The 12,591-nt window shown below is 46.5% G+C and overlaps 1 protein-coding gene across 2 annotated transcripts in view; it reads left to right on the plus strand.

Moving 5' to 3' along the window:
• The first annotated feature begins 2,311 nt into the window (after nucleotides 1-2,311).
• WDR48 (WD repeat domain 48) overlaps nucleotides 2,312-12,591 on the plus strand; it is a 53,049-nt gene continuing 42,769 nt past the window's right edge. For both annotated transcript variants that reach the window (XM_027835815.1, XM_027835816.1), the window contains exon 1: nucleotides 2,312-2,379. In XM_027835815.1, coding sequence (XP_027691616.1) covers nucleotides 2,332-2,379 — 48 coding nt within the window. In that variant the 5' untranslated portion in view covers nucleotides 2,312-2,331. The remainder of the gene's footprint in view (nucleotides 2,380-12,591) is intronic.

Below are 12,591 nucleotides of genomic sequence, written 5' to 3' on the forward strand. Positions count from 1 at the left end.
ACATGTAGAATGTGGCTACCTACCTAGACAGCAACTATCTGTCACTGGGAAAATGGCTCAACCCATGCTAATCATCCCCGGGATCATAGATGTAACCTCAGAGCCATTCTTGTCCCTCAATCAATGAATCTGCAAACATGTATTAAAAGCCTACTATGTGTCAGGCACACACCCCACCCCCAGCTAACATTCTTCTAGGTTCTTATTGTTGTTATTCACACATTTCAAATCATGTCCAACTCCTCACCACCCCATTTGGAGTTTTCTTGGCAAAGACACTGGAGTGGTGCACCATTTTCTTCTCCAACGCACTTCACAGATGAGAAAACTGAGGCAAACTGTGTTAAGGGACTTGCCCTGGGTTACACAGCTACCAAGTGTCTGGGGTCACATCTGAACCCAGGTCCTCTTTACTCCAAGCCCAGCTCTACCCGTTGCACCATCTACTGCCCCTTTTTCTAGGTTAGGAGGACACAACATGCTCAGTTAAAAAGAAGGACCTTACAGACAAAACGAAGACAGTGATTTGGGGCAGGGAATGTTCCCTTTGGTTTCCGATCCCTTCCTGGCACTTAGTGATTGTTTAATAAACACATACCGACTGCCTAACTTCACAAAGAGGATCAGAGCAAACTGGTAAAACCTGAGGTCCAGAGCTCTCAGGCGAGGGCAAGTTCCAAGTGCCCTGAGAGGCTGGCTTGTGTACCCACTGCCAAGTACTTTAGTAAGGAGTGACATCACACAAAGAGGAAGGGCAAGCCATTGCCATTCTGCCCTCGATGGCACCAGCTGTAAAATCAGAGAGCTGGATTAGATGCCCCGAAGGCCCCTTTCAGCTCTAAATCCTTTCGTATCCAGCTCTCCATAAATAGAAGCAGAGAATAAGGCTTGTAGTTTTCTCTAATTATTTCACATTGGATTGAGCTGACATTGAGAAACACAGTTGGAGGTGGGGGGGAAGGGCGGTGGTCCCTGCCCTCAGGAGTATACCTAGTGTGTTTAGGAATTTACCTAGTTTATTCTAGTGCGCTGCCTTAGAAGTCTTTCCCAACTCTGAACTGCCCAAGGGCAGACTTATTTCCAGCAGGATGCTAAGCCCACACTATATACAGGTCCAGAGACGTGATAGATTAGCTACCCAGGACCCCAAATTTGCCCCCCTCAGGGCCAGTCAGCATTCCCTCGGTCCCTTTGTGACATCCATTTACGCACAGCCCTGGCGTCAGGCTGAGGATGGATGCCTCACAAAGGCGAAAGGGCAATGCCCCGAGGTGCCCAGGAAGGAACGCCTCCTTCAAGCACACTGACCGCAGGTTTCCACCTCGGCCTCTCCTCCCCTTCCCCTGGGGGGCGATCCCTCCTTAGTCCTCCCCCCTGTCCTCCCTCTCCCCACCCCCCTTCCTGCTCAAAGGCCTTTTTCCCTTCCCAACCTCAAGGTCTCATGAGCCTTCCCCCGGCTCCAGCCTAACCATCTCTCCTCTTCTCCCTCAGCCTAAAGGTCCCAAGAGCTCCCCACCCCACCGTGAAAGTCTCCTCCTTCCTTTCCCCTAAACTTCGCTCCCCAGCTTCCATCTCACACCACCCCCGTACCCTCTGTACGTAAAAGCTCATCTTCTAGCCCCTCCTCTAAGTCCCCAACCCCACTCCCCTTACCCCAGACCTCTCTGCCTCCACCCAAACCTGAAGGTCTCGGAAGGTCTCCTTCTTCCTCCAGCTCCCCCCAGTCTAGGGGTCCCTCCCCTTCACTCCTTTCCATCCTCTAGCCCATCCAAAAGTTCTCAATTTGGACCCTCTTAAGGTCCCGCCCCCCCTGGCCTCCCGCCCCCCCCCCCCCCCCCCCCCCCCCCCCACCGGCTCCGCCCCCCCCCCCCCCACCGGCCCCCTGCGCCCCCCCCGCCCCCCCAGAACGGTCGCACGTTCTCCCACTCCCCCGCACTACCGCGCCCCCTCCCACCCTCTCCCCGACACCTGGGCCCCCGCCCCCTCGGGTCCCCGCTGGGGACGCCCGCCCCCTTCCCCTTTGCTTCCTCCCCCCGCCCCGCTCCCCTTTGGACCGGCGCTGCCCCCGCCCCTCCCGCTCCGCCTCCCAGTCGGCCGCGCCCTGGCCCCGCCCCCAGCCCTACAACCACCGCAGGGCCCCGCCCCCGCGGTTCCTCCCCCCGCCCTGGCCCCGCCCCCAGGCCGCGGCCCTCGCTGATCCCCTCGCCCTCTCACGCCCTCTGCCGGCGGCTGCCCTCAAGAGGGAGCCTGACCCCCGAGGGGCCGCCCAGGAAAGGAGGCGGGACATCCGCCGTCCTTTCCGGAAGTGACGCGAGAGTGTCAACATGCAAGATGGCGGCGCATCACAGGCAGAACACGGCGGGGCGGCGGAAAGTGCAGGTGAGGGGTGCCGGGGGCGGAGCGCGGGGGCCTCCAGGGGCCGCCCCACCCCAGCCCGGGCGCCTCCCGAGCCCCGCGGGCCGGGCCCCACCGACCCAGCGCCGAGACCGCCGCGGGGGACGGAAGGTGGGGGGAGGCGGGAGCGGAATCAGGCCGGCCTGGGCCCAGCGGCCCTGGCGCGCCCGCAGGGGGTCTGAAGGGTCTGGGGGGGGATCCGAGCGGCCGAGGCCTGAGGCCCCCCTCCTGTCCGTCCTCCAGCCCGTTGGGCTGCGGGGCCGCGGCCGCCCGTGACCGTGGTCGTGGCTCGCGCCCGCAGCCTCAGACCCGGGGGCGCCCCGGAGGTCACCGACCCCGGCCTGGAGGAGGCGACGAGAGCCGGTCACTTCCGCTTCCCCGGGGGCTGCTCGCGCAAACGGCCCCGCCCGTGGGGCCGGGGTGGGGGGCCACTGTCACCCCCGAGGATCCCCCCCCCCCCGTGAGCGGGGCGACCGTCCGCGTGTGGGCCCCTCCCCCGGCCGGGCCGCGCCCCTCAGCGACCCCCCCGCTGTCCCGGAGGCCGCCTGGTCCTGCCCGGCGTCCCCGGCTCGGTGTGTGGCTGGGTCTCCCCGTGCTCGTGCCCAGCGGGCGGCGTTCTCTCAGATCTTGGGGGTAACGGGGAGGACCTGGAGGTGCACCTGGTCCCCTTTGTTGTGCCAGTGCCCGCAGATGGCTTGTGTTCCCTCTGCTAAGACCCGGAGCCAAAGAAGCTTTAGCCTGGGACACAGGCTGCAACTTTTACTCGTGAACAGATTTCCTGTTTTCATTGGGGGATGTGGCCTTTGGACAATTCATGCAAACCGTTGGGGGGGGGGCATCCCCTTTGCTTTTTTGGTTTTTTTGTAAGCTTCTCTTCTCATAGGAAGTAGTTCCAGCTTGAGTCTCGCTTAATCTCAGTAAGTCCATGAAATATGGAAATGTGTTTTAATTTCTAAAGTTAGGTGACATATCACACCGAGGCATTAGGCTTCTCCAGCCCACTTGCCATGTGTGCCTCGGGGTGGCTGGTGATCTTACCTCGCACCCCGTTCTCTGCTTTATTGTAACAGCCATTGAGAGCCAAGGCAGGGCACTGAAGGCATCATTCCACCTGTACGCCGTCCTCGCTGCAACCAACCCAGTCAGCCATCCCTACTTCCTCTTCATAGAGTTAGTTCTTTCTGTCAGGAATGCCTCTGGCTCCATGGGGTCAGGCAGGGTGGGTTATTTTGGCATCCCTCGCGATATAGGCATCGTAGTGTTTAACGGACAAGGATCCCTGATTAAAAAAGAAACTCTTAGTGAAATAGCAGAACAACAGGTGAACACATGTTCTTCCCGAATGCTGAACATCAGCCCTACCGGGGCTGTAACTTGGACAGTAACTTGGTTTACCTAATGTATCGCATCTTGGCATGTTTGAAGTGGGCTGGGATCACTCTCTCACAGCAGAAATCGGGAACTCAGCTAACATATCACCCTGCAGATAAATCCTTGGGGCTATTTCTCTTAAGAGTCTCAGGTAACGCCTGAGAGAAGCTCAGGTCAGTGGTTATTTAACAAGAGAAGTAAAAGAACTCTTTCTTAAAAGATAGGATTCATCTAAGTTTATCTTTAGACACAGGTACCATTATAATGGAGGGGAGTTTTTCCTCTAGTTGTGATATTATATTAAACTTCTGTGACATCTCATTAACTCTAAATATGTCTGCACATATGCCTGCTTTTGGAATCCAATAGCATTTTGCTAAAAATGTAAGTATGTGCTAGCTTTGTTTAGTATAATTAATATGGAGGCTATTTTAGGTTGAGAATATGTGTATGTAGCTACTATTGATGCTTGGCAAAAAATCATAACTTTGGACAAAATTTAATGTACAAAAAAAGGTTATCACCATTATTCTTGACTTATATTATTTTTTTTTTACCTCAAAAGCATTCAGTAAAACAAAACTTTTATGGGGCGTTAATTAAACAGTCATTTTGGGAGTGGTAGGAAACAGTGAGTGTCATATGGGATGTGGGGGAGAAAAAATGATGTTAGTTACTTTTCATTGAGAATGTTTTGGTCTAGTTGATGCCTGTACCAAGAAGGTTCCATTTAGTCACTAGTTGATTTGCTAGCAGGCCTCTTACTGGGTTTTCATTTTTTTTTTTTAACATTCTGTTATCTAGTCTTGTTTGTTGTCTCTATGGGTCTTGGAAGTGCCACAGCTGGCTTGCTTTAAAAAAATTCTATTTCTAACCAATTGAAATCAAGGTGCTAGATATATTGCAGGCACCCACTAACAGAGTTTGGTATCTCATGTTCACTGGAAACAATACCTTATCCTGTTACCAAATGGGTTTTGTCTCAGGAGAGAATTAATCATCACTAAAATGACTGAACATAGTATTTATTAAGCACCAACTGTGTGTCAGGCCCTAGGGATACAAAGACAAAAAAGAAGCAATCTTTGTCCTCAAGGACCTTATGGATAAATATATGCAAAATAATGGGGGCGGGGTCACGTAGAAGAGTGGTGTCAAACTCAAGTAGAGACAACCCCCCACAGGTCGGCACATAAGGATGTAGGCTGCAGATTGACTTTGTTTTAAAATATATTATCGTTTTATTGCGTTTTTCTTTATTTTGCTCAATATTTTCCAATTACATTTTAATCTGGTTTGAGCCATGCTCAGGTGTCTTATAGGCCACATGTACCCTGCAACCTTTGGGCCCGGCGTTTGGCAACTCTGATGTAGAAAGATCTTCAGACAAGGTTTGAAGGAAGCTAGGGATGCCAGGAATCCACATAGGTAGGGGGGGCACCCTTCAGGGATGGGGAGTAGACAGCAAAGAGACAGAAGACAGCATCCTGTGCAAATTACAGACAGAAAGCCTCTGTAGATGGCTGCAGAGCTCGAGAAAGAGAAGAGGAGGGGGGCAGCTAGGTGGCGCAGTAGATAGAGCACCAGCCCTGAAGTCAGGAGGACCTGAGTTCAAATGCAGCCTCAGACCAAACACTTGACACTTACTAGCTGTGTGACCCTGGGCAAGTCACTTAACCCCAATTGCCCAAAAAAAAACAAAAAAAGAGAGAGAGAGAGAAGAGGAGGGTCCAGAACAGTCTTGGGATACAGCCAGGAGCAAGGACTATAGATCATTCAGGGTGGCTGGAGAGCCAGCCTCTAAGCCAGGAAGATGTGACCCAAGACTAGGCAGCACTCTGGGCAGCTCTGTGACTATGTTTCAGAGAAGGTTCTGACTTAGAAGAAATTTCCCGTCTTGGAGTTCACTATACCGTTGAAATCATTGGGTCTGTGTGTGACCAGGCAGAAGTAGATCCCACTGAGTAATGGCTCGGTCCTTATGAGCCAGGTCTGGAGTTGCCTGAAAGAGCATCTACAAATCATCTTTAGTTGGGCGAGTTAATTGAATGAAAGAGCATTTATTAAATACTTACTAGTTGCTAATGTCTGTGCTAAGTTCTGGGGACATTGGTAGAAAAAACAAAGACAGTCCCTCACCTCAGGGAATTTATGTTCTAACTGCAAGACCCCACATGAGGGAGTGATGGCCAGGGAGGGACACTGTGGTACAGAATGTTACAGGGATGGTGAATAGGAACGTAGAGCAGTAGATTGACACACTCCATCCAGAAATGATGATCGGGTTGCTTTGTTCATGGTTCTAGAGCTGGTGGAAAGAGGAAAGGAGGTTTGAAGTTCTGGAGACTCTTAACAGTTGGCCGGCAGCAGCTCACACGCAAACCTGTGGTTACCTCAATAAGAAAGCAAATCCATAAGAGAGCACTTACTGTGTAGGTCTCCAGCTAGGCCCTGCCTCCAAAAGTATCATGCTTTTACAGGAAAAAGCTGTATTGTCATCCAGATCATCTGAAAAATACCAGATGAAAGGCCTAACTCAGGTTTTATACCAGCCAGATTTAGGGGAAGGATGCTTCCTGGAGCTGGAGCAATGTCGTGTTCCTTGTATTGACCTTAAGTCAATTACTTCCTTTCTCTGGGTCTCTAAAGAGTGAATTCCCATCAGGTATTATTATTATTAGTTGGGGGGAGTGAAGGGGGCTTGAGGCACTGAGGATTGAGTGACTTGTCCAGGGTCTCATAGCTAGTAAGTATTTGAGGTCCTCCTGAATCCAGGACTGGTGCTGTCTCCACTGTGCCACCCAGCTGCCCCCTTCACAGCAATCCTTAGGTGTAGATCATGTAAATTTTCATTTTCTAGATGAATGAAATAAAGGTGAGATGAGAGGACTTGTTCAAGGTCATGCAAATGTAAGTTACATAGCCAGAATTTGAACCCATACCTGCATGGCCACTGTCATCTCCCATCTCCCCCACAGTATTCCTGTTAGATCCTAGAACCTCCAAACCTTAGAGCTCGGAGGGATCTCAGGGGCTCTTCGATCCAACCTGGACCTCCACTAGACTCCTTTCTATGATACATCTGAGAAGTGACCATCGAACCTTTACCTTAAGATCTTCATTGAGATTTGTGTCTTAGGTGAACACTACATCAAATTTTTAATTTAATTTTTATAATGAAATAATCTTTCTTGAGGTATATGACCATCCTCAAAATATTCCTGCTAACCACTGCTGTCCTTGTTGAGATGGCTAGGCCTGAAGTACAGCAAGTATAAAGCTGAAAAAAAAGTTCTTTAGGTGGGGCAATGGCCAGCTTCCCTCCCACCCCAGGGGCAGCTGTCCCTCCAATGAAGGGCCTGGCGTGTTGTTCAAGTTGAGTGGAAATCTGTTTCCCATTAACTTCCAAACATTGATCCAACTGATGTGATTAGAATTTTTCAGAAGTCATCAATACTTGAGAGCTACTAAGTTCATCTTATCAGTAAAACCTTCTTTTTGAAAGACTCCAGGCATCAGGGACTAAATTGAGAACTAGATTATATTTCTGCCTTTCCTCATTTACATTACTTGGGTGTCAGTCTAAATTACATATCACTCTCCACTAAAATGAGTTCTTTTGGCCAATAGTGGGTAACAGTTTCCCACACTTGGCTTTGTTTTGTGCAAAGCACCCCTGTGCTCCAGCCTCGAAAATATAACAGGAGTGTAGCCAGTTATGCCAGCGCCTTCCTGCTGGGAAAGGAAAAGGTTGTGGGCAGTGAGAGAAGAGAAGATAGATATACCTCCTGACCAGCTATAGTCAGTAAAAAGTATTCCAGGACAAGAGCATTTGGAGGATGGTCCCTTGGAGTTCTTAAAATGGAATTCAACTTGAATCATTAGAACACTGCAATCAATACAGGAGGCTCTGAACTTGGACCAGTAGTGCCTTAGAAATGAAACGGCAGTAATGCAATTAATGCTCGTCAGTTCTTCAAAGGCTGTGAAGGGGCCAGAAGGAGGAACTTGGTATCCCATAGTTGGCTGAGAGGCAAGATGTGGTTGGGATGGGGGATGGGGAGGGATAGTGGACTTCATTCAGCCTCTCTGCTAGAGGAGGAGCCTAGATAGGGGTCTTGCTGATAAGTTTATCTTTCAGAAGGTAGAGGAAGAGGGAAGTAAGCCAGAATATTGTTATTCTGGATCTGTTTTCTGACAAAAAAAAAAAGAAGGAACTAGTTAGTGAAATGACAGAAACATTATATAAGGAAGTAAGTGATAAAAATTCAGGCATAGTCTTGACATGTACCCCAGAATTTAGAAGAGCACATTTCAAAGAAAAAACACGATCTCATGGCCTGTGCTTTTTAAAGAAATCTATTTAGATACATTTCTGTTGATGCCATCTTTTCACATTGCCTAGAGTTTCCCTATGTCTCTCCCCAATCCATTCCCAGGGTCTCATCCCATAACCAATCCAATAAATGTTTATTAAGTTATTAAGGGCCTGCTCTATGCCAGGCACCATGCTAATCCTGGGGCTGCAATTAATGAAAAAAGCAAGGCTTGCTCTCAAAGGGCTTACAGTGTAATGGTGGAGGAGACAACGTGCAAAAGGAGACGGGAAAGGTAGTTGGGGACACCAGGCAGTCAGGGTAGCAGCACTGGCACAGGGCCAGCCTCATTCCTTGGAGTTGAAATGAGGCAGAGCACATAGAGGGTGGAGCAAGCCTCAAAGTCCACTTTCTGCCCTCTCTAAAGGAAGGCTTTGGAAGGAGTTTGACTTGTTGCTGGCCCTCCAGTCAGAGGAGAGGGCAGGCTGAGCGACCAGGTGTCAGTCCAAGAAGGAAGGAGGGGAAGGAGGAAGAAAGTGAGCGAGAAAAAAAAATACAAAACCGATTATGGAAAGCATCTTAAAATGTATGCTGGTGCAGTGGATAGAGCACCGGCCCTGGATTCAGGAGGACCTAAGTTCAAATCCGGCCTCAGACACATAACACCTACTGGCTGTGTGACCCTGGGCAAGTCATTTAACCCCATTGCCTAGCCAAAAACAAAACAAAAAAAAATGTATGCTGTGTCCAGACCTGGGGGCCCCCTCGTCTCCTCATTTCTCTTCTCTGGGGCCATCCTGGTCTTTCTCTTTGGGTTGTTATTGCCATTTACATTGTAGTCGTTGTGGATAGTTTTCTTGACTCTGCTTACTTCGCTTCTTACCAGATCGTGTAAGGCCATGCTTCTCTGTATTGTTTGTGTTCATTTCTTACAGCACAGTGATATTGAGTTATCTTCAGATACCAGTTTGTTTTGTCACTTCCTAATCGATGGGTGTCTACTTTGTTTCCAGTTCTTTGCTACTATAACAAGTGCTGCTATAAATATTTTGGTGCCTATGAAGATTTTCTTATCAGGGACCTACTTTGGGTATATGCCTAGTAGTAAAAAGGGTATGGACAATTTAAGTCACTTTATTTGTGTATTTGTTCCCCAAAATGTATGTACTAATTCACAGCTCCACCAGCAATGTACTAGTGTGCATATTTTTTCACAACGCTTCTGACACATTGACAATTCCCATTTTTTGTCATCTCTGCCAATCTGCTGGGTGTGAGGTTGAAAGCTCAGGATTGTTTTGATCTGCATTTCTCTTAGAACTGATGATTTGTAGCATTCTTTCCTGAGGTTGTTAATAGTTTACATTTCTTCTTTTGAGATCTATTGTGGAATGGCTTTGGGTCTTTTGTATTGCTATCTCTTAGCTGTAGGGTGTATCTTTTATACCAAATCCTTATCAGATAAATTTGATAGAAAGATTTTTTTCCTACTCAACCACTTTTCTTCTTATCCTAAATGCATTAATTTTGTTTGTGCATAAGCTTTTCAGTTCCCTATAATCAAAAATATCTTTTATCTTTTGTTTGGTTAAGAATAATCTGCTACCCACAGCTGTGAAAAGCATATGATCTTCTCTTCTACTTTTTTTTTGTGGTAGGAGCTTTACTGTTCAGGTCACATTTCCATTTAGAATGTGGGGTGTGGTTTAAGTTGTTGGTCAAAGCCTAATTCTTTCCCGACAGCTTTCAAGTTTTCCCAATAGTTCTTATCAAATAGGAAGTTCTTATGTAAGAAACCTGTGTTTTAGGGTTTGTCTAATGCTGGGCTATTGTGTTCTTTGATATTTGTGTTCCCTTGTCTAATCTGTATCATTGATCTACTTTCTCTATTTTTTAACCAATACGGATATTTTTGATGATTGTTATTTTATGGTATACTTGATGTCTAGAAGTGCTAGTCCACCTTCATTCCTACTTTTTCTGTAGGAATGTTCCTTGATATTCTAAGTCTTTTGCTTCCCCATATGCATTTTGTAATTCTTTTATCCTGTTCTATAGAGAATCCTTTTGCTAGTTTATTTGCTCTTACATTAAAACGACACACTAACTTTGGTAGCATTTTCATCTTTATCATATTGGCACCGCCCAACCATGAGCACTGATTATTCCTCTAGCTATTTAAGTTCTTTATTTCTTTAAAGAACACTTTCTAATTGAATGTGTACAAGTGTTTTGTGTCCTTTGCTAGATTAATCTCCAAATATGTTATGCATTTTGTAGTGATTTTAAATGGCATGTCCCATTTCTATTATTGCATCTTGGATTTTGTTATTATGTAGAAACGCCTTGTTTTTATGGGTTCATTTTGTAGCCTCCAACTTATTTTAATTAACATCTTTACTGATTTCCTAAGATTCTCTAAACAATCATGTCATCAGCAAATACAAGATAGTTTTAGTTCTTCTTTGCCTTTCTTTATCCCTCTCTAATTTCTTTGTCTTATTGCTCTTGCTAGCATTTCTAGAACTATGTCAAATAATAGCAGGGAGAATGGTCATCCTTACTTTACTTGCGTGATCTGGAAAAGGAAAAGGGAAGTTGGCATAAAGAGTATTGGGAGACCTTCAGAACTAAATTGTGATTAAGCCAACACACATGATTCTGATGAAGAAGAAATGGAGAAAGACATAGTGGTATGCTCATTGCATGAGATGTTTTTGCTTAATTGATTTTCTTTATGAAAGAAAGGGAGGATTCCGTTCCATGATGGAGTTATTGGGGGAAGACGGTATTTCCAGGAATGACTGGGAAAAGCAAAGGTCATCAAACTTATTGTTACACATACATAGAGGCATTTGAAGTAGAGCTCTAGCATCTGTTATAAGGGACCAAGTTATGGTTATGTGTGGTTACGTATGTGTGTGTTTATATGTATATACACATGTTATATACCCACAGAGAAGATGGAGCAGGGAAATGGGGGGAGGGAGGGGGGGAGATGTGTTGAAAAGAGACCCCTTTGACTACACAGAGAACTTACCAATGAATTCAGATGTTTAAGATGTGCAGAATGTGGAAGCAACATCAAGTTAACACCAGACAGTTAAAAGCATGACCAGGTTGAAAGAGAGACTTAAGGCCAGAGAAGCTGAAGGCTTAGGATGAGCAGATGCCAGGGCAGGAAGCTGTTTCTAGCTCTGTTGTGGCAGTAAGATAAAGGACAGAGGAAAGACTTAACTCCTCTGCTCCAATTTTGTTTCCTCTTTCTCTGTTATGGAGAAAGATCTTCAGGCTAAAAGAAGTGGAACAAAAAATGGTTGGTAGAAAATTGAAACCTCAGATAAAAGAAGGAAATAGGAGAACCTGCCTTGCCCTTAGTGAGTTCAAGTCACTTGTCTGAGAAGATCTATATCCCAGTACACTGAAGGAACGTGAGGTTACTGCTTAACCAGAATCAGCAATTTTTAGAAGTCAGGGAGAATGGGAGAGGACAACTATTAACCCCATTTTCTTAAGGTGTTAGAGGAGTTTGATTCCTGTCAAAAATGCTCGGCTGCATTCTCAAGTGACTTGTTTGTGAGCGTTTAATTAGAAAGAGATTCGGCACACTGAACCACCTTAGGTTGGTTAAGAACAAGTGTTGCCCAAGAAACTGTTCAAGAGTAATGCTCTAGGCCAGAGATTCTTCACCTTTTTTTGTGTCTAGGGCCTCACTGGCAGTTAATGGATCCTTTCTCGGTATAATGTTTCTAAATACATAAAATAAAACACATAGAATTAAAAAGGAATAACAATAGCTTTTGTATAGGGCTTAAAGTTGGTGGTGGTTGGTGGTTGTTCAGTCATTTCAATCGTGTCTAACTCTTCATGACCCCATTTGGAGTTTTCGTGGCAAATACACTGGAGTGATTTGCCATTTCCTTCTCCAGCTCATTTTTCAGATGAGGAAATTGAGGCAAACAAAGTTAAATGACTTGTCCAAGGTCACACAGCTGGTGCATGTCTCCTGACTCCTGAGCCATTGCTTTATCCACTGTACCACTTAGCTGCTCATTTAAGGTTGATAATTTGATCCTCACATCACCCGTAGGAGGATAAGTGCTATAATTATCTCCATTTTTGTTGTTATTTAGTTGTTTTTCAGTCATATCCAACTCTTTGGGACCCCATTTTGGCAGACATATTGGAGTGGTTTGCCCCAGATTAGGAAACAAACAAACATGATTGAGTGACTTGTCCAGGGTCACATAGCTAATAAGTATCTGAAGCCAGATTTGAACCCATGAAGAGGAGTCTACCTGACTACAAGACTGGCACTCTATCCACTATATCCCGTAGCTGCCCTTTATAGATATGGAAACTGAAGCAAACAGTTAATATTAATTGACTCGTCTGACACCAAATTTGAGCCCAGCACATCCTGCCTCCAGATCCAGTATTCTGTCTACTATGAAACGAATTATATCGAAATACAGTTATCAGAATATTTTTTTTTAAATGATAAGGGACA

This window comes from Vombatus ursinus, unplaced genomic scaffold (genome assembly GCF_900497805.2).
Source record: "Vombatus ursinus unplaced genomic scaffold, bare-nosed wombat genome assembly UNPS02014817.1, whole genome shotgun sequence".
Taxonomy (NCBI): domain Eukaryota; kingdom Metazoa; phylum Chordata; class Mammalia; order Diprotodontia; family Vombatidae; genus Vombatus; species Vombatus ursinus.